At 48.8% G+C, this 20846-nt stretch overlaps 3 protein-coding genes across 3 annotated transcripts; all 3 read left to right on the top strand.

Annotated features, from left to right (window-relative positions):
* Positions 1-1232: 1232 nt before the first annotated feature.
* On the top strand, positions 1233-7987 carry LOC136943745 (gamma-glutamylcyclotransferase-like). The gene is made up of 5 exons (XM_067237180.1): positions 1233-1295; positions 2198-2322; positions 2627-2772; positions 3048-3180; positions 7060-7987. The coding sequence occupies exons 2-5, from the start codon at positions 2212-2214 to the stop codon at positions 7186-7188; spliced, it is 519 nt and encodes a 172-aa protein (XP_067093281.1). The 5' UTR covers positions 1233-1295; positions 2198-2211; the 3' UTR covers positions 7189-7987.
* Positions 7988-9506: 1519 nt separating this feature from the next.
* On the top strand, positions 9507-12333 carry LOC136943744 (gamma-glutamylcyclotransferase-like). Its single transcript, XM_067237179.1, has 4 exons — positions 9507-9757; positions 10000-10151; positions 11057-11189; positions 12006-12333. Exons 1-4 carry the CDS (start codon positions 9554-9556, stop codon positions 12210-12212), a joined length of 696 nt encoding a protein of 231 aa, XP_067093280.1. The 5' UTR covers positions 9507-9553; the 3' UTR covers positions 12213-12333.
* A 224-nt stretch (positions 12334-12557) lies between these two features.
* nod1 (nucleotide-binding oligomerization domain containing 1) lies at positions 12558-20323 on the top strand. Its single transcript, XM_067237174.1, has 12 exons — positions 12558-12742; positions 13436-13656; positions 13800-13974; positions 14216-16031; positions 16299-16382; positions 16664-16747; positions 16874-16957; positions 18304-18387; positions 18476-18559; positions 18822-18905; positions 19065-19148; positions 20010-20323. The coding sequence occupies exons 2-12, from the start codon at positions 13462-13464 to the stop codon at positions 20080-20082; spliced, it is 2847 nt and encodes a 948-aa protein (XP_067093275.1). The 5' UTR covers positions 12558-12742; positions 13436-13461; the 3' UTR covers positions 20083-20323.
* The last annotated feature ends 523 nt before the right edge of the window (positions 20324-20846 follow it).

The following is a 20846-nucleotide window of genomic DNA, read 5'->3' as shown; positions in this document are numbered from 1 at the left end:
CTCTCCCTCCCTCTCTCTCCCTCCCTTTCTCTCCCTCCCTCTCTCTCCCCTCTCTCTCCTCATCTCCCTCTCTCTCCCCTCTCTCTCCTCATCTCCCTCTCTCTCCCCTCTCTCCCCGTCTCTCTCCCCTTCTCGCACCCTTTCTCTCCCCTCTCTCTCCCCGTCTCTGTTCCCTTCTCTCACCCTCTCTCTCCCCGTCTCTCTCCCCTTCTCTCACCCTCTCTCTCCCCTTCTCTCACCCTCTCTCTCCCGGGACGGAGCGGAGAGTGAGTATCCAATGTTGGATCCAACGTTGACAGGTAGCCTAGGTAATCTCACGCCAAACTTTTGATAAAACTTCAGAGCCCTGATCAATTATATCCCGATTACATCCAACAGTCCTAGTAATAACACGGCATTATGTCCCGGTTACATCTGTAGCTGATGTGTATCGGTGAAACTTACTCCTCAGGTATGTAACAGACCACCCGCGTCAACGAATTGCTAGCTTTTCGTTGGCGTAGTTGGTAGTGGTTGCGCTTGGGAAGCCAGAAGTGGTAAGTTCGAACCCAGTGCGAGACGATTTGCTCGATACCTCTGACGGAGCTTGCAAGACCACGTCTGTTACACATCCAATAGTCCTAGTAATAACACAGCATTTGAATGGCGTCCCCCATAGGCAACCAGGGAAGTTCAAATAGTAACTGACCTTATAAAGGATAGAACAGATGTAGAATGGTTTTCAGAAAACTTCTAATGAACAACTGTTATAGAAGTTATAAAGACACTGGGAGAGGGAATATATACTATATATACTATAAAAGGGACATATGGAGAGCCAGGGAGAGTGAAATTATCGTCACAGAAGAAGCAGATGGATAATAAATCATAACGTTTTAAATTACGTGAATACAAATAAATAGCCCATATAAAGTATTTCGCTACAATGTATGTGCATGAATAGAAAGGACCCTGTGACTTCCGGGGTTCAATCGGGGAGGTGAGGTGTTGAGTGAGTGACAGTCTTTATCGGTGTTTTTCCCCCGGGATGAAGGCGCGAGCACATGCAGAGGGGGCGATTTCATTGGTTATGAAATAATTAATTTTAATTGTATTTCAATTAACTAATTCACTAAATTGACTAATTCAAATAACAACAAAAGGGCGCACACGATCATCCTCATATTCTGTTCCTGTCAATCATACACGCGGTGTCAACCAATGGAACTGCATGAGGGAGGGCCGAGCCAACTGACACACACTCAGCTCGGAGAGCCATAAAAAATCAATGCATTTTTAAAGACATTGTGGTTAAGGTACAGTATTATTTCATTTAATAATTGAATTCAAATTGTTTTCACACCTAGTCAAATTCATAGTTAAAACATTAATTTTTTTAAAGATCCGTTCGGGAGCCAAAAGAGACGGCTCTTTTCAGTGAACTGAGCCAAACGAGCCGGCTCACGAAAAGGCCGGAATGCCCATCACTAGTCACTTGATTCTGAGCGCAACGTCGATTAACGATTCGAGTGGGCGCGGTTTGACTCAACCAATTCAGTGTCTGACTCTACAAACATATCTGCTTTTAATAAACAACTGGATCGAAAGTTACCTTCCAAGAGGTTCAGCAGACTGCAATACTGGCTCAGTTAAAATACTATTCGCGTCAGGATTACAGGGAAAGTATGAGGAGAGAAATCCTTCAGTAACGGCGGTGTTTACATCTCGCTTTCACCAACTGCACAGCAAGTTCTGTATTTTCATGGCAGATTTGATGAGCGTCAGGAAAGCGTGAAACAGTAATCGGTCTGTCAATTTGTGCGCTATAATGCTCGGCCACTTATAATTAACGATGTGTGAAAAACATCACGTGTACTGCGCTATAATGCAAGAGGTGCAACACGTCTTTGCAGGCACTAGAGGGCTCTGTGTAAATGTGTAAAAGTAAGCCGTTGACTCCACTCCACTCTCAAAGCCCCCCTCCGGTCAGAGGACCGGCGCCGTGGATTAGCATGAGAATAGCGCATGAGCGAGTATAAAAAGAGAGCGCGTCTGTGTTTTCATCTCTTTGTCACAACCGGCGCTCATGACCTTACCTTGCGTCTCCGCTCCACCTCCGACCCTGCTGGCTGTGTTTCCTCGCTACTCTCTCCCTCCTCCTCCTTTCCTCCTCCCTCCCTCTCCTCCTCCTGCCCTCCCCTCCTCCTGCTGTCTGAAGGAGTGTCTGCCACTATGGACAGTAGCCACACCTTCCTGTACTTTGCCTACGGCAGCAACCTGCTGAAGGAGAGACTGCAGCTGAAGAACCCCTCCGCTGTGGTCCACTGTGTGGCCAAACTCAAGGTAACGGCTGGGGGCGAGGGTCAGGGGTCAGGGGTGGACGCTCTTTGCTCTCCTTGTCTTTCTTTCTCTTCTTTTTCTTCCTCTCTCTCACTGAAGGTTTGTTGCTCTTTTGGTATATTTTCTCTCTACCTTGTCTATCCCTCTTTCTACTTTCTCTCTCTCTCTCTCTCTCTCTCTCTCTCTCTCTCTCTCTCTCTCTCTCTCTCTCTCTCTCTCTCTCTCTCACTCTTTTGCTCTCTCTCTCTCTCTCTCTCTCTCATATATCTCTCATATCTCAGTCTGTCTCTCATCTCTTTCTGTCCAGGACTACAAGCTGGTGTTTGGGAACTGGAAGGGGCTGGCTAGTGACCGCTGGCATGGGGGTGTGGCCACCATCGAGTGCAGCCCAGGGGACGAGGTGTGGGGGGTCGTATGGAGGATGAACATGTCAGACCTGGAGTCCCTGGACAGGTACAGTAACCCCCCCCCACCACCACCCCCTTCTGAACCATAGGGTGTGTGTATTTAGTTTTTTATTCCTGTGTGTGTGTATTTATTTATTATTCTAGTGTGTGTTCAATAGGGGCAACTGGTCATTCTGGGTAGAGGGCTGAATTGTATGTCAACTATATCTGAACACTTTTAATCTGTTTTGGATGTGTGCTTTGCGTGGATGTATGTGTGTGGTCTGTGCTTTGTGTACTGTGTGTGTTCTGTGCTGTGTGTGTGTGTGTGTGTGTGTGTAGTCAGGAGAATGTGAAGTTAGGGGCCTACAGCCCTATAGAAGTGTTGGTGAAGACACAAGGCCAGGATCTTCACAGTCGAACCTACACCATGAACAGCTGCATCTACGCGCCCCCTTCTCCACAATACCTCAAGGTGACACGCCTCTCCTTCATTGTCCTCTTCTCTCTCCTCTCCTTCATTCTCCTCTACTTAACTTCTCTCTCCTCTCCTTCTCTCTCCTCTCTTCTCCTTCACGCACATCTCTCTCCTCTTTTCTTCTTCTCTCTACTCCATCACTCTCCTTTCCCTGCCTCTCTTCTCCTTCACTCTCTCCTCCTCTCTCCTCTCCTTCTCTCTCTTCTCTTCTCCTTCACGCTCATCTCTCTCCTCTTTTCTTCTTCACTCTCTACTCCATCACTCTCCTTTTCCTGCCTCTCTTCTCCTTCACTCTCCTCCTCTCTCCTCTCCTTCGCTTTCCTCTTCTCCTTCACTCTCTCCTCCTCTCTCCTCTCCTTCACTCTCCTCTTCTCCTTCACTCTCTCCTCCTCTCTCCTCTCCTTCGCTCTCCTCTTCTCCTTCACTCTCTCCTCCTCTCCTTCACTCTCCTCTTCTCCTTCACTTTGTTCTCCTCCACTTTCCTCCTCTCCTTCACTCTCTTCTGCTCATCTTGTTTCTGTAAGATACTTCAAATACTCTCACCACTTAGCTATACCTAACCCAAACAGCTATACCTACCTCCAGTTGTCTCTTTTGCCCCCAGCTTCAGGCTGTGTGTCTCTCTAGCCCCCAGCATGTCTCTCTATCCCCCAGCCTGTCTCTCTAGCCCGCAGCCTGTCTCTCTAGCCCCCAGCCTGTCTCTCTAGCCCCCAGCCTGTCTCTCTAGCCCCCAGCCTGCCTCTAGCCCCCAGCCTGTCTCTGTAGCCCCCAGCCTGTCTCTCTAGCCCCCAGCCTGTCTCTCTAGCCCCCAGCCTGTCTCTCTATCCCCCAACCTGTCACCTCTAGTCCCCAGCCTGTCTCTCTAGCCCCCAGCCTGTCTCTCTAGCCCCCAACCTGCCTCTAGCCCCCAGCCTGCCTCTAGCCCCCAGCATGTCTCTCTAGCCCCCAGCCTGTCTCTCTAGCCCCCAGCCTGTCTCTCTAGCCCCCAGCCTGTCTCTCTATCCACCAGCCTGTGTCTCTCTAGCCCCCAGCCTGCCTCTAGCCCCCAGCATGTCTCTCTAGCCCCCAGCCTGTCTCTCTAGCCCCCAGCCTGTCTCTCTAGCCCCCAGCCTGTCTCTCTATCCACCAGCCTGTGTCTCTCTAGCCCCCAGCCTGCCTCTAGCCCCCAGCATGTCTCTCTAGCCCCCACCCGGTCTCTATAGCTCCTAGCCTGCCTCTAGCCCACAGCCTGTCTCTCTAGCCCCCGGCCTGTCTGTCTAGCCCCCAGCCTGCCTCTCTAGCCCCAGCCTGTCTCTCTAGCCCCCAGCCTGTCTCTCTAGCCCCCAGCATGCCTCTCTAGCCCCCAGCCTGTCTCTCTAGCCCCCAGCATGCCTCTCTAGCCCCCAGCCTGTCTCTCTAGCCCCCAGCCTGTCTCTCTAGCCCCCAGCCTGTCTCTCTAGCCCCCAGCCTGCCTCTCTAGCCCCCAGCCTGTCTCTCTATCCCCCAACCTGTCACCTCTAGCTCCCAGCCTGCCTGTCTAGCCCCCAGCCTGTGTCTTTTTAGCCCCCAGCCTGCCTCTAGCCCCCAGCCTGTCTCTTTAGCCCCCAGCCTGCCTCTCTAGCCCCCAGCCTGTGTCTCTTTAGCCCTCAGCCTGCCTCTCTAGCCCCCACCCGGTCTCTATAGCTCCCAGCCTGCCTCTCTAGCCCCCACCCGGTCTCTATAGCTCCCAGCCTGCCTCTAGCCCCCAGCCTGTCTCTCTAGCCCCCAGCCTGTCTCTCTAGCCCCCAGCCTGTCTCTCTATCCCCCAGACTGTGTCTCTTTAGCCCCCAGCCTGCCTCTAGCCCCAGCCTGTCTCTCTAGCCCCCAGCCTGCCTCTCTAGCCCCCAGCCTGTCTCTCTAGCCCCCAGCCTGTCTCTCTAGTCCCCAGCCTGTCTCTCTAGCCCCCGGCCTGTCTCTCTAGCCCACAGCCTGTCTCTCTAGCCCACAGCCTGCCTCTCTAGCCCCCAGCCTGTCTCTCTAGCCCCCAGCCTGTCTCTCTAGCCCCCAGCCTGTCTCTCTATCCCCCAGACTGTGTCTCTTTAGCCCCCAGCCTGCCTCTAGCCCCCAGCCTGTCTCTCTAGCCCCCAGCCTGCCTCTCTAGCCCCCAGCCTGTCTCTCTAGCCCCCAGCCTGTCTCTTTAGTCCCCAGCCTGTCTCTCTAGCCCCCAGCCTGTCTCTCTAGTCCATAGCCTGCCTCTATAGCCCCCAGCCTGTGTCTCTCTAGTCCCCAGCCTGTCTCTCTAGCCCCCAGCCTGTCTCTCTAGCCCACAGCCTGTCTCTCTAGCCCACAGCCTGCCTCTCTAGCCCCCAGCCTGTCTCTCTAGCCCCCAGCCTGTCTCTCTAGCCCCCAGCCTGTCTCTCTATCCCCCAGACTGTGTCTCTTTAGCCCCCAGCCTGCCTCTAGCCCCCAGCCTGTCTCTCTAGCCCCCAGCCTGCCTCTCTAGCCCCCAGCCTGTCTCTCTAGCCCCCAGCCTGTCTCTTTAGTCCCCAGCCTGTCTCTCTAGCCCCCAGCCTGTCTCTCTAGTCCACAGCCTGCCTCTATAGCCCCCAGCCTGTGTCTCTCTAGTCCCCAGCCTGTCTCTCTAGCCCCCAGCCTGTCTCTCTAGCCCACAGCCTGCCTCTCTAGCCCCCAGCCTGTCTCTCTAGCCCCCAGCCTGTGTCTCTGTAGCCCCCAGTCTGCCTCTAGCCCACAGCCTGTTTCTATAGCTCCCAGCCTGTCTCTCTAGCCCCCATCCTGTCTCTCTAGCCCACAGCCTGTCTCTCTAGCCCACAGCCTCCTCTCTAGCCCCCAGCCTGTCTCTATAGCTCCCAGCCTGTCTCTCTAGCCCACAGCCTGTCTCTCTAGCCCACAGCCTGCCTCTCTAGCCCCCAGCCTGTGTCTCTCTAGCCCCCAGCCTGCCTCTAGCCCACAGCCTGTCTCTATAGCTCCCAGCCTGTCTCTATAGCTCCCAGCCTGTCTCTCTAGCCCCCAGCCTGTCTCTCTAGCCCCCAGCCTCAGGCTGTGTGGTGCTTTCTGGTGCTTACTTTGTGCTTGTCTGTTGTGTTTTAAGGGACAATAGGGTGCAAGCAGCACCGGGGTCCTGGGCTTTGTCGGCTATTCAGCCAGGTCCACCCCCCCTCCGTGAAGCATCTGGAACAAGCATTCCTGCTCCACCATCCATGCATCCGCAAGGACACATGTTCATGAGCCGTGCTCCTGGGGTCAGCAGCAGGCCCAATCAGAGATGAGGATGCGTGTGGTCAGATCCTGGGGCAGTTGGCTTCCTGCTGTTTGACCGGCGGCGAGATACTCTTCCAGATTGTTCTGTGTCGCTCCTGTCTGATATAATCCTAGCCCTGGGGAGTCAAAAACAGTGCGGCTGTGATTGGCTTTGCGTGGCTTTGTGTCTGACGCTTTGTGCATTGTAGCTCCCGGACCAGTTCTTTGTTTTCCTCTTGTTGTTGTTGTTGTTGTGTGAGGGTGGCGTGGTGTGTGGTCCGATCAGAGTTTCACACACCATTCACATTCTTACACGGCGGCTCGGGAACCGTTCTCTGTCGACATTGGAACCCTCAGGTTCTCTGTAGACACAGTAGAACACTGATAGATTCTCTGTAGACCGTGGAACCCTCAGGTTCTCTGTAGACAGTGAAACCTTTACAGGTTCTCCGTAGACCACGGAAAACTCAGGGTCTCTGTAGACAGCGGAACCCTCGGGTGCTCTGTAGACAGTGGAACCCTCTCAGGTTCTCTGTAGACAGAGTAGAACACTCACAGGTTCTCTGGAAGCTCCTGGGCCTACCAGGTGTTCTGGTTCTAAAAGTTCCAAAGGTTCTATATGACGTTCTGAGCTAGGTGGGTTCTGTTTGGTCGTCGCAGGTGATCGTGATGGGGGCGGAGCAGAATGGGTTACCAAAGGACTACCAGGAGAAGCTGAAGTCGATCGATACCAACAGGTACCAAGGCCAGCTGTCCGTCATGACTGACCTGGAGATCGCCCTGCGCTAGGCCCGCGAGAGAGGCAGCCATCGCTCAGACGCCTAGACACCTCGATATGGCAACAGAGAACTGTGTGTAAAGAGTAACTCAACACCCCAAAAATGTTGGGGGAGTTAAACCTTTTATTATTTAATAGTTGCGCATGTTTCAACTTATCAGTCCTAGTCATGATACTGACAAATGTTTGCAGAAAGGATCATTTTGATTGTTAAGTGGCTCGCCTCTTGGCTTGTTTGGCCCCTTGGTTAAAATCTGAAGATGTTTGTGACATATGTAGTATCATTTGGAGGTTCGACATATCACAGGGAGGGGTAGTCAGCTGATAACTGACATTGTTAATGATAAAGTCATTTAGTCATTTAGCAGTCGCTCTGGATAAGAGCGTCTGCTAAATGAATAAATGACTAAATTTAAATGTAATGAATCACTTTGAGGAAGTCCCAAAATGAATCATCTTGAAAAAATCCCTCATCCACAACTTTTTACCAGAAAGCTTTTATTAAAAAAATTATAGGGCTCAGGCTGAAATTGCGGTGTGTAGTTACTCTTTAAGGAAACGGTTTGTTGGATAATAAAAAAACAACAACCCATGTCCTCTATGTATATCTGGAAGACCCCCTGTCATTAGAATCACAGTTGGGCTGAATGTAAATGAACCGAATGTGTTATATTATGTGGTTGGTTGACAATAAACTCTCTCTTGCTGTTGTCTGTTGATGTGTATAGTGTTATGACAACTATCCTTCTCTCAAGATGGATGTTTTGACCAGAGAACACGTGTTTAAAAGTACATTTTGGGTGGTAAAAGAAACTGCACGTTTTAGATTCTGCACAAGAATAAAACTTCCGTCAATAATTTGTCTGCACTGCGTGGAAGAGTTGTAATTGCTTGTAGCCTACGTTCTTTCAGAAATCCAGAAATGTCAGATTTCTTTTTACGATGCATTGACTCCATCTGCTGTTGGAACCAATCACCGGCCAGTGTTCTCCCGTGGGTTCCCTGTGTTCCAGTGTAGCTTGCTACATAGGGAGATGCAATGTCAATAGTCTTCAAAGTACGACCTACTGTTCAGACTTGGTTTTATTCATCTTTCATATATTTTCAAAACACGTGTTAATAGTCTTAATAGTGTTGCTAGATGGCATCATCAGAATTCGTAATTTTATTAATCAATAAATAGTTTTCAAGCAAAAACTGGGCATCTAGAGAAATTTTAGTGAAACTAGTGTCACCGTAAGTTAACCACTTAGAAGTATTTTTTACCCTTGTGAACACACAAACTTTATTCTTCATGCTCTTTATATTTTGTTGAATTTTTTTTCTTTTTCCATGTAATCCTTTATAATCCTATTTGAATCCACTAATTGGTATTTAACTCCACGAATGTGTGGTCATTTTGTTTGCAAGAAGATTTAGTAAGGGAATCAACATAATACAAGGGTTTGTGTAGCCTATACTTTCTGGTGGTGGCGTCTATAGCCTATGGTCTATAGCCTATGGTCTATATATAGCCTATGGTCTGCACTGTATAGGGGAGACTGGGGTTGGTTGGCACTCTTTTCACTGTCTGACATATTTATTTGGCATCATTTATGTTAGAATATTCTAAACGCAGCAAATGAAACGTTATAATTAAATATGTTTAAATGTGCACAAATCTTTTCTAAAATGTGGTGATTTGTGATTAAAGTCATGTTGTGCATTTAAGCCAACCAGCCCCATCACGGGGTTGGTTGGCACACAATATGGGGTGGCACACTCATTGGCACAATGTTAAAATGCTGAAGTTACTCAAGCAGCAACCAATAGAAACAATTTGAACATTTAATAGTATATTTTAAGCAATTTATCATTTAATAACATGTTTTATGCCATTCGTTAGATTAGGCAACAAGAATGAAGACCGGAATGTTGACAACAATGTTCTGATTAGACAACATTTAAAGGGACAGTAACCACAACAGTAGTCTAGCCATCTTTATCTGACACGTTTTATAATAATAAGACCACAGACCACTTTTACTATAAAAGTGAAATGTTACCCTCACCAAAAGAGTTTGTGACTTTCAGAGGTTTTAACATAGTAGATGAATGCAGGTCAAGAAAGCAAACATTTTGATGTTACAATTTTGTTTCTGTGACCTTCAAAAGGAACAAAAACCAACCCTCGTTGCCAACCAACCCCAGTCTCCCCTAAGTGAATGATGATCGTCGAGGGAATAAGGAGAACAATATGTTCCCAGAGGCAGTCACCCCTTCTGCGGATTTAGCCAATGAGCACCTGCCCACAAGCGCCGAGGGTCCACACGATCCCTGAACATTTCCCAAAACAACACTTCCAACAGATAGAGAACACCGCTTTACAGAAGAGACATGTATTGCATACTTTATTGCACGGTGGGGCTTGCTTTATTCCAGCCGCTGTTAGCGGCAACGGTCGTGCAAGTCGATAAAGACTATAAGAGTTCAAATACATCGACTGACTTTCTTTATTTCGCTTATGGAAGTAATCTTTTGAAAGAGAGACTGCAGTTGAAAAATCCGTCCGCCGAGTTTGTCAGAACGGGTCGACTGAAGGTAGGATAACACCTATTTGTGCTACAATCTTGTTCAAATACCGTCCAATGAAGGAGACGATTTGACACGAGTGGTCCAAATGTGGTCTTAAATTCATTAATTTAATTACTCAATTAATGTAAGAGTAGACTACTTAATTAAATATGTCTTACAATTTTAGGGAAGTTCTAATGTTCTACATTTGTAAAACAGCATTTCAAAGCATATCCTACAGACAACTTTTCGCGTATTTTTTCTGTCAGGATTATTCTCTTCGATTCGGACATTGGAGGGAAGACTTCAATGGCTCCAACTCCTGGCACGGAGGTGTCGCAACCATCCAGCCGGTCAAAGGAGAAGATGTGTGGGGAGTCATCTGGAAGATGGACACATCCAACCTCATCAGCTTAGACAAGTACTTATATTTTTAACACTCCGGTACTAAGACCACGTTTCAAGTTTATTTGCCATTTGTAAGTACAAATACAGCTGAATTGTACTGCTCGGTTCTGCTCCTCTGTACTGTTTCCAAGCAGTCTAAATCCTACAAGGTTCTAAATCTTAATTTCCACACAAATAAATACTAACTAACTAGGTTTCATAAACTTTTAGTTGTTTTGCTGTCCCACCCACATTTGAAAACAAACCTACATGAAATCTAAACCTATATCATTTAACATTCTTATGAACTATAACTTTTCCATCAGTAGAAAAACATGTGATTGCAGACATACATTTTAAATTACATGTAATGTAATGTAGAAAGTAAAAATGTTATCTCCTTGTAAACCTGTTCAACCTGTTTCAACCAGTATTTCATATGAAGGAGATTATAGGGTGAACGTTTGTCCTACATTCCAGTTCACATAAGATTCCAATGAGTCTTAGTGGGACCACGGCCACTGAGAAAGTTTCATACTGTATATGGATAACAAAATGAATAGACCGCCAGATTTGATTCAGGTTAGTCTAGATCACAGTCAAGATCAAATCCGAAAGTCTGTATTTAATTCCATACCTTTTAATCATGGATTTCCTATGTGCGTATGTTAATCGAAATCAGTGGATCAGATAATGCCCATTACTATTTGTTCATATATCCTATCTTATTATTCACTCCAACATGTATTCCTCTTTTAACCTACAGTTAATACCCATAAACCCAGAACCTAAACTCATAGTCACACCTTTGTAGGGTAGATGGACAGAACAAACTCCACAATACAGGAGATCTTTCGATGGTACTTTTCGGAAGGAGAGGGTGGAATCAGTCATTGTCAACTGTCTCATAATGGCGGTGGCTTGTTGCTCTGGTCCCAGACAGGAGGGAGTGAAAGGGGGTAGCTACAGCCCCACGGAGGTTACCGTGGACACAGAGGACGGTCTGGTGGTCTGCCGGACCTATCTGATGAACAACTTTAAAGCTTACCTCACTTCCCCTCCGTACAAACAGGTAAGGAGCGTCCCTGAGGTAAACAGCGTCCCTGCAGCCCATCACGGCCCATCAAGTCTGTATAGGCTTGAAGGACACCCTCTTGGCACACACACACATATGGATGCACACACATGGACACACACACTCACTCATTCACACACAAATACTCTCTCTCACACAAACGCACATTCAAGCGTACACACACGCACAGCTGTCAAGGCCAGCTTCATGACACAACGATTCTAACTATGAACTTGACAGTACGGTCAGGCAGAATGTGTGTACACACTCTTAGGCATGTTATCTGTAACATATCTCAAGTACTGACTGAAATAACATATACAATGTTTATTGGTCTTTAAGAAAAACAATAATCCCAATAAACGTGAGGAGGACCTGGAACCCAACAGATTTGTACCCCCCGTGGGCATCCAATTATATACTGTTTAATATTCTCATGAGTTATCTTACTATTGGTAATCACAACTGTCTGTGATATTCCTCATGACACTTCCTGGGGTCTCAGGTTACCTTGCTCACGTGCTGATCCACGTGTTGTGATGCTGGGAGACAGTGGGCGCCATCTTGATCAAGTCACTTCATGCAGCCTACAAAGAGATGATGCTCGGTCCTAAATCATCCCGATTCAGGCCTAGTGCTTGGCTTTCCAAAAGTTGGCTTGTGATAAGATTCTTCAAAAAATTTAAATCTTGACTTCTAGCTTTTGCCTCTGCCTGAGAATACCTGTCCCCAGGTATCTTCTTTTCAACATGGAATAATGTCTGAAACTGGAATATTTTGTGCATGTAAACGTAGTCACTGTTTTCCCTCCAGGTCGTGTGCCTTGGTGCCAGACAGAATGGCCTTCCTCTGGAATACATTAAGAAGCTGGACGCTGTGGAGACCAATGGTTACAGCGGGCCCTCCATTATGGATGACATCATAGGCTTCAAGCCCACGGGAAACCCCCAGCTGGAATCACCGGAGACAACAAGCAAGAAAAGAAACCCTTTTTTTAGTTGGTTATATTGGCTATCTTGAAGTTCCAACACAAATGTTTGCTTTTTAAAGGCTGTTTTTTTTTTTATATTACTCAAGCACATTCTGCCATTATTTTGGGTGATAATGTGACGCGTTTCATTTAAATAAACTTCGGAGTGTCTTAAGAGCAAATAAATTACGAAAGTGTCGTATTATTATTGTTTGTTACTTAAGCCTATATCGCCCAGTAAAATGACACTGTAAATGTTTGTAATGTATACTTTTACTTTCTGTAACTCGCTCGGAATACCGCGCGTGTTGTGCAAGACCAGGCAGAAGTGTCAATTTTCTTCACTTCCTCAAACCATTCCTAAAGGTTAACGACTTCTTAACCAGTCACGGCGATTCCATCCTACAGTTATATATGTCATTTGTTTATTGCCATACTGTAGCCGAGATTAGATGAGACCTGTGCCTAGGTACAGTCCCTATATCCGGATTTTCAACTGTAGAAGTCAAAGCGAGCGAGCGAGATTCATACGCACTGAGACAGCGCCGACCACAACAATGCTTAAAACGAGGGCTTAAAGGTAAGTACTACAAAGACTCAACTTGTTTGAAATATGCCGTGTTTGTTTTGGAAGTAGTAACCTATTCAGGGTAGGGTACATGTTTTACAAAATAACTGTCACGTATGTCTCCTCAGTCCTCAAACAAAAAAGTGTGTTTCCTCTAAAACAGCGGAGGATTTTTCCCCATTATATTGTGGTTACCTTTCTCATTTCAAAAACATGATTTAAAATCGAAAATGATCCTCGTTTACAAATTATTTATTAAATAAATGGGAAGGCAAGTATTGTAATAGTGAATCTGGCTAAAACCTAAAATCCTACTTTTTTCTCACGCATTCGCCTTGAGGCACACGCATTTCAACCATTTCTCACGCTCTCACGCAACACCTTGTATTTGTCACGCTGAGAATTAAGGGATAACTTGCCCCTATATACAATTAATGGACTAGGCGCAGGCATACGGTGAGAGGTAAGTTTTCTGCTGAGTTGATAGTTGTCTCGAGTTAAATGCCACCTACCAGCCAATCAGAAACACCACCACCCCTCCCTGTTGACAGGTAGGCTATGGTCATCTCACTCCAAACTTAAGATACAACTTGAGAGTCCTGCTTCTTACTGAGGGGCTGAAATAAAGTAGCCTTACTGAATTATAAGGTGGTCTGGTGACCTCTTGTGGACAGTGTTGTGACTGCTGTTTACTATTGATTACAGAACACGTTACAGAAATAAAACGAGATATGCGTGTGAACGCGAGCGAGGAGGCCACCGTGCCTCAACTGATGTCTACCGTGCAGCTTCTCACGTGGAACCGTGAGCTCCTGGTCTCACAGGTGAAGAGCACGCAGTGCATCCTGGACAACCTGCTGAAAAGCGGCTTCTTCTGCCAGGAGGACGTGGAGACGGTGCAGCCTGCTGTCACAAAGGCGGACCAGGTGAGGTTACCGGGCGACAGCCGTCGATTGCGAATAGCCCAACTCATGTTATATGATGCATAGACACGGTGTGAGAGCGTGCCTGGGTATGAACGATAAATGGACAACACTAATAAAAAAAGATACATATGTGTATTTTGCAGGTGCGTAAAATCTTGGAGATTGTCCAAAGCAAAGGAGAGCCGGCCTGCGAATATTTCTTATACATTCTCTACAAAGTTTACGACGCCTACATCGACCTCCAGCCATGGCTTCAGGAGATCAACTATCAGCCACCGGACTTCATACAGGAGATACCCGTGGTCAACACAGACCCTAGTAAGTACATCAGCCAGTGTGTCAGCATTTTACGTACGCCCCTGATTTCATATTATTTCTGTGTTTACTGGCCCCATACCTGTGCTTAACCTCAGTGTCTCTCCCTCACCCCAGACAGGTGGTTAGGGTTAGGGCTAACCCTGTTCTGCTAGCCCCCAGTGTCTCTCCCTCACCCCAGACAGGTGGTTAGGGTTAGAGCTAACCCTGTTCTGCTAACCCCCAGTGTCTCTCCCTCCTCCAGTCAGTCGCTACTGTGAGAAGTTGAGGCACGAGCTGCGGCGGGACACCCGCTTCATCGCCTCGTACTCCCAGAGGGAAGAGACGCTGCTGGAGGAGTTGTACACCGACACCCAGATGGAGCTGCTGGACGGACACAACGAGAGCCTGGGCTACCTGGAGAGCCTGGATCAGCTCCTGGGGGAGCGGGGGGTCTTCAACCCAGAGGCCGAGACAGTCTTCGTGACCGGGGACGCCGGTGTGGGCAAATCCCTCCTCTTGCAGAAGGTCCAGAACCTGTGGTCGAAGAGAGAGCTACGGACGGACGTCATGTTCTTCTTCAAGTTCCGCTGCAGGATGTTCAGCACCTTCAAGAAGACGGATGAGATCTCCCTCAGAGACCTGCTCTTCAAGCACAACTGCTACCCGGACCAGGACCTGGACAACGAGGTGTTCGGGTACATCCTTCGCTTCCCGGAGAAGGTTCTCTTCACATTTGATGGCTACGACGAGGTCCAGGGGGAGCTGGATCTGGTGAATGTGCCGGAGGTGGTCTCGCCAGAGGATAAGAGCCACCCTCTCCTGCTGCTCATCAACCTGCTCTGTGGGAAGCTCCTCAAGGGCTCCCAGAAAGTCCTGACCGCTCGGACGGGAACAGAAGTCCTGGCAAAAGTGATCCGCAAGCGGGTAGCTCTCCAGGGCTTCTCCCTGGCCCACCTGAAGACCTACACGTCCCTGCACTTCAAGGAACAGGAGCACAGAGACCTGGTGTGGGTCCAGCTGGACGCCAGCCCCCACCTTTGCGGCCTGTGCTCCACCCCCCTCTTCTGCTGGATCGTCTTCAAGAGCTTCAAGCACCTGCACACCGTGTACGACGACTTCCAGCTGCCCGAGACCTGCGTCACGCTCACCAACATCTTCCTCCTGCTGTCCGAGGTCTTCCTCAGCCGCTCGGCGCTGCCGCCGGCGGGGATGCTGAAGAGGAGCACCAGGTGCGCCGCCGAGACCTTCCAAGCCGGATCGCAGCGGCTGGTGGCGTTCGCCAAGCTGGCCTTACTGGGCTTGGAGAGGGGAGGCTTCGTGTTCAGCCTGGAGGAAGCGGTGTCCTGTGGGCTGGCAGAAGCAGACTTGCACGTGGGCTTCCTCCGGCCAGTCAGCTGCTACGACGGGACCGGTTCCTCGGACGCGTTTGAGTTCCTCCACCTCACCTTGCAGTCCTTCCTGGCGGCCTTTGCCCTGGTGCTGGAGGAGCAGGCTGGGGTGAGCTCCACGCTGAGGTTCTTCACAAAGTGCAGCCGGAAGAAAGACGCTCCCTGTTTACCGTGGGCCTCCTGTGTCCGGAGATCCTCCAAGCCCAGAGGAACAGATCCATTCAAAACCAACGACCACTTGCAGTTCGCCAACCTCTTCCTCTGCGGGCTGCTGGCCAAGGCCAACGCAGGCCTGTTGGAGCACTTGGTGTCCCCGGCGTTGCTGGACAGGAAACGCTCGATCCTCAAGTCCTACCTTTCCACCAGCGTCAGGTGCCACCTGCGAGGCCTCCCTGTCCACACCACGGACAACGAGGGCAGCAAGGTGCACGTTCTGCCCAACTTCCTGTGGATGCTCAGGTGCATCTTCGAGACAGGAAGTAGAGAGGTGGCTCAGCTGACAGCCAAGGGCATCACGGCGAGCTACATCAAGCTGGGGTACTGCAACATCTACTCTGGCGACTGCAGCGCCCTGAACTACGTGCTGCAGCACAGGAAGAAGAGGCTCGGCGTGGACATGGACAACAACAACATCAGCGATTACGGAGTCAAGCAGCTGCGGCCCTCGCTCAGCACCATGACTGTGGTGAGGTGAGTAACATCCTGCCTCAGAAAATATACATGAATACTACAATTGTACAGTTGGTCACCCCACGGAAAATATTTCCTATTAACTACCACATTTATACAGTTTTTCCCTATATATACAACAGAATATATATGAATGAATGAATATCCCATATGGGATTATATGACACATCAATAGTCAAACCAAAACTATGCTCAAATGGTAACAGCTGGTCCATACGGGACACATCTTTTGAGTTCAGCCAATCCAGCTCCACGTGTCTCCTGCAGGTTGTCTGTCAATCAGATCTCTGACAGCAGCGTTGAGATCCTGGCTGAGGAGCTGACCAAGCACAAAGTGGTGGAAGTTTTAGGGTAAGGGACTTGTGGGACTTATGGGGAGCATTGGCCTGCAGATCAAGAGGTCGCAGGTTCAAATCCCCGTGTTGAGATGACTACCTGTATGAATATGACTTCCTGTGTGAATATGACTTCCTGTATGGTGATGACTTCCTGTGTGGTGATGACTTCCTGTGTGGTGATGACTTCCTGTTTGATCATGACTTCCTGTGTGATGATGACTTCCTGTGTGATGATGACTTCCTGTGTGATGATGACTTCCTGTGTGATGAGCATCTGTATTGTTTTCACTACAGACTCTACAAGAACCTCATCACCGACGTGGGAGCTGAGCTGGTTGCTAAGATGATCGAGGAATGTCCGAAACTACGAACAGTCAAGTAAGCATGATTTGATATCCTCATACTTTGCGGGTCTAGTATTAAACCTCGTAACTGTGACTGTAATGGGTAATCAACTGTACAGTGTGATTACCTTTCATGGAGGTGCTTTTTGTTTCTGTTCAGGATTGGCAGCAACAAGATCACCAGTGTGGGAGGGACGTACCTGGCCCAGGCCATCCAGAAGAGCTCCTGCATTTTTGATGTTGGGTAGGAGAACATTAGACTGGTCTGGTGGTGTTGGGTAGGAGAACATGAGACTGGTCTGGTGATGTTGGGTAGGAGAACATGAGACTGGTCTGGTGGTGTTGGGTAGGAGAACATGAGACTGGTCTGGTGATGTTGGGTAGGAGAACATGAGACTGGTCTGGTGATGTTGGGTAGGAGAACATGACACTGGTCTGGTGGTGTTGGGTAGGAGAACATGAGACTGGTCTGGTGGTGTTGGGTAGGAGAACATGAGACTGGTCTGGTGATGTTGGGTAGGAGAACATGAGACTGGTCTGGTGATGTTGGGTAGGAGAACATTAGACTGGTCTGGTGGTGTTGGGTAGGAGAACATGAGACTGGTCTGGTGGTGTTGGGTAGGAGAACATGAGACTGGTCTGGTGGTGTTGGGTAGGAGAACATGAGACTGGTCTGGTGGTGTTGGGTAGGAGAACATTAGACTGGTCTGGTGATGTTGGGTAGGAGAACATGAGACTGGTCTGGTGGTGTTGGTTAGGAGAACATGAGACTGGTCTGGTGGTGTTGGGTAGGAGAACATGAGACTGGTCTGGTGATGTTGGGTAGGAGAACATGAGACTGGTCTGGTGGTGTTGGGTAGGAGAACATGAGACTGGTCTGGTGGTGTTGGGTAGGAGAACATTAGACTGGTCTGGTGATGTTGGGTAGGAGAACATGAGACTGGTCTGGTGGTGTTGGTTAGGAGAACATGAGACTGGTCTGGTGGTGTTGGGTAGGAGAACATTAGACTGGTCTGGTGGTGTTGGGTAGGAGAACATGAGACTGGTCTGGTGGTGTTGGGTAGGAGAACATGAGACTGGTCTGGTGATGTTGGGTAGGAGAACATGAGACTGGTCTGGTGATGTTGGGTAGGAGAACATGAGACTGGTCTGGTGGTGTTGGGTAGGAGAACATGAGACTGGTCTGGTGGTGTTGGGTAGGAGAACATGAGACTGGTCTGGTGGTGTTGGGTAGGAGAACATGAGACTGGTCTGGTGGTGTTGGGTAGGAGAACATTAGACTGGTCTGGTGGTGTTGGGTAGGAGAACATTAGACTGGTCTGGTGGTGTTGGGTAGGAGAACATGAGACTGGTCTGGTGGTGTTGGGTAGGAGAACATGAGACTGGTCTGGTGGTGTTGGGTAGGAGAACATGAGACTGGTCTGGTGGTGTTGGGTAGGAGAACATGAGACTGGTCTAATGCTGTGACCTGCTCTGAATACTGTCAGTAATGTTGATTTCTAGGATGTGGAGGAACACTGTTGATGTGCTTAAGTGTTGGTTTCCAATGCCTTGTTGGTAATATGTCCTGTCTGTAATGTATATGTCTAGGATGTGGGGGAACACTATAGGAGATAAGGGAGCCGTGGCGTTTGCAGAGGCCTTGAGGCATCACCCCAGCCTGACCAACCTGAGGTGACATCTACTTTCACTTATTTCTATTTCCTCTGAAACACAATGGAATATGATTGGTTATACCGCCCTTGTACCCACCTCTCTTCAGCCTCTCAGCCAATGGCATTACCTCAAGGGGGGGGAGGAGCCTGGCCCAAGCATTGAAGGAAAACACGGTTCTCAGGATCTTCTGGTGAGACGCTGTCCTCCTCTCCACCCTTCATCCTTATCCTTACTAGTCTTCCTTATTGTACGGGTGTCTGTAAACTAGCTACTTTGGGTTTTAACAGTCAGACTAACTATGCTGTGTTACAACAGTCTAACTCTTGTCTTGTAACAGTCAAACTAACTATGTTGTGTTCTAGTCTAACTCTGTTGTGTTTTAGTCTGAAGTGTTGTGTTCTAGTCTAACTCTGTTACAGTCTAACTACAGGTGTGTCTTGATGTTATTGTAGGCTTGTGCAGAATCAGCTGACTGATGATGTGGCACCAGACATGGCAGAACTAATCAAAGCCAATACAGGACTCTCACACTTATGGTAGGAGCCCCCCCCCCCCCCCCCCCCCCCCCACACACACACACACACAGTGCAGCCGCGCACTGTCCTGTCTTTCTTTACTGATCTGTCCCAAGAAATGGCCTTTAAGCAGTGCATGCTTCTGGTTGGTCTGTGTTTCTGATGTCTGGTTTCCTTCAGGCTCATCAACAACCAGCTGACTGTGGCAGGAATGCAGATCCTGTCTGACGCCCTTCCCTACAACACGGCCCTCAAAGAGATCTGGTGAGGGTTTAGTATTATCATATCATCATCATATTATTCTCATTAAATGTTCATTTAATGTGTTAATTTAGCAGATGCTTTTATCCAAACCGACGCACTGGGGTTGGATTAGAACCCAAAACCGTTTGATCTGCTTTCAAATGCTTTAACCGCTAAGCTGTGCCCTTGTCTTTACGACGCTACCCCGTGACACAATGCCCTTGTCTTTACTACGCTACCCCGTGACACAATGCCCTTGTCTTTACTACGCTACCCCGTGACACAATGCCCTTGTCTTTACTACGCTACCCCGTGACACAATGCCCTTGTCTTCACTACGCTACCCCGTGACACAATGCCCTTGTCTTTACTACGCTACCCCGTGACACAATGCCCTTGTCTTTACTACGCTACCCCGTGACACAATGCCCTTGTCTTTACTGCGCTACCCCGTGACACAATGCCCTTGTCTTTACTACGCTACCCCGTGACACAATGCCCTTGTCTTTACTGCGCTACCCCGTGACACAATGCCCTTGTCTTTACTACGCTACCCCGTGACACAATGCCCTTGTCTTTACTGCGCTACCCCGTGACACAATGCCCTTGTCTTTACTACGCTACCCCGTGACACAATGCCCTTGTCTTTACTGCGCTACCCCGTGACACAATGCCCTTGTCTTTACTACGCTACCCCGTGACACAATGCCCTTGTCTTTACTGCGCTACCCCGTGACACAATGCCCTTGTCTTTACTACGGGCAGGTAGTGGTACCAGCACGTTATTTCTGTTTTCTGTCACGGTTTCCACCAAACTCTGTACTGTGGGGTTTTCGGCTTGTTCCTGATTCGTCGTGTGGTGCGTGTCATGTCACCCGGCAGTGTGAAGGGGAACAGCGTGAGCCAAGAGGAAGAGGCGTTGTTCAAGGAGCAGCCACGGCTCCGCTTCCACTGAGGGGATGTGGCAAGCGTGGACTGAGCACGCGCGGAGCGTGGACTGAGCACGCTCCGAGTGTGGACTGAGGGTGGACTGAGCATGCTCCGAGCGTGGACTGAGGGTGGACTGAGCACGCTCCGAGCGTGGACTGAGGGTGGACTGAGCACGCTCCGAGGAGAGCCAGGGGACTGGATGCAGTTCTGCTTTTTAAATGATCATTGTTATCATTATATGTATCATTAAAGTATATGTGCCTGCAGTGCAGTCTGGGGTGAAAAGGAGGGGGGGGGGCGAAGGGGTTGGGGGCTGAGATGAAAGCCGAAGCCCCTGTAAGCAGGATGCCATCGTGTTGAGCAGCAACTGTGTAAAAGCCCTAACTCTGACCCAGCTGAGACATAAGAGTTGTGTTGTAATTCCACCCTGTGGAGATCTCCACACAGACAGCTCTGCAGAAGCCTGACAACAACCGTTCGTCTGAAACAGGTGTGTTGGAGCAGGGAAACGTCTTGAGCAACCCTGAGGACCAGGGTTGCTCTACAGGGAGTGTCTTTGTGGCAGGTCCAGTAGGGTTGTGCAAGCGAGAGGAAGTTGAACGTGTTTACACAGACTGGCAGACACCACGGAAACTAACCAACACTCAACCACACCAAGCTTTTAAAAGATCTGCTCTTTTAATTTCATTTTCTGTACATATTATTTTGTTGTAGTTTTTGTTTGTTTGACATAAATGGAATGTTATAACATATACAGTATACTGTGTGTCTAAAAAATCTCTTGAAATA

The sequence above is a fragment of the Osmerus mordax genome, chromosome 6, assembly GCF_038355195.1.
Source record: "Osmerus mordax isolate fOsmMor3 chromosome 6, fOsmMor3.pri, whole genome shotgun sequence".
Lineage (NCBI taxonomy): Eukaryota > Metazoa > Chordata > Actinopteri > Osmeriformes > Osmeridae > Osmerus > Osmerus mordax.
This window is presented reverse-complemented; position numbering and strand designations above follow the sequence as displayed.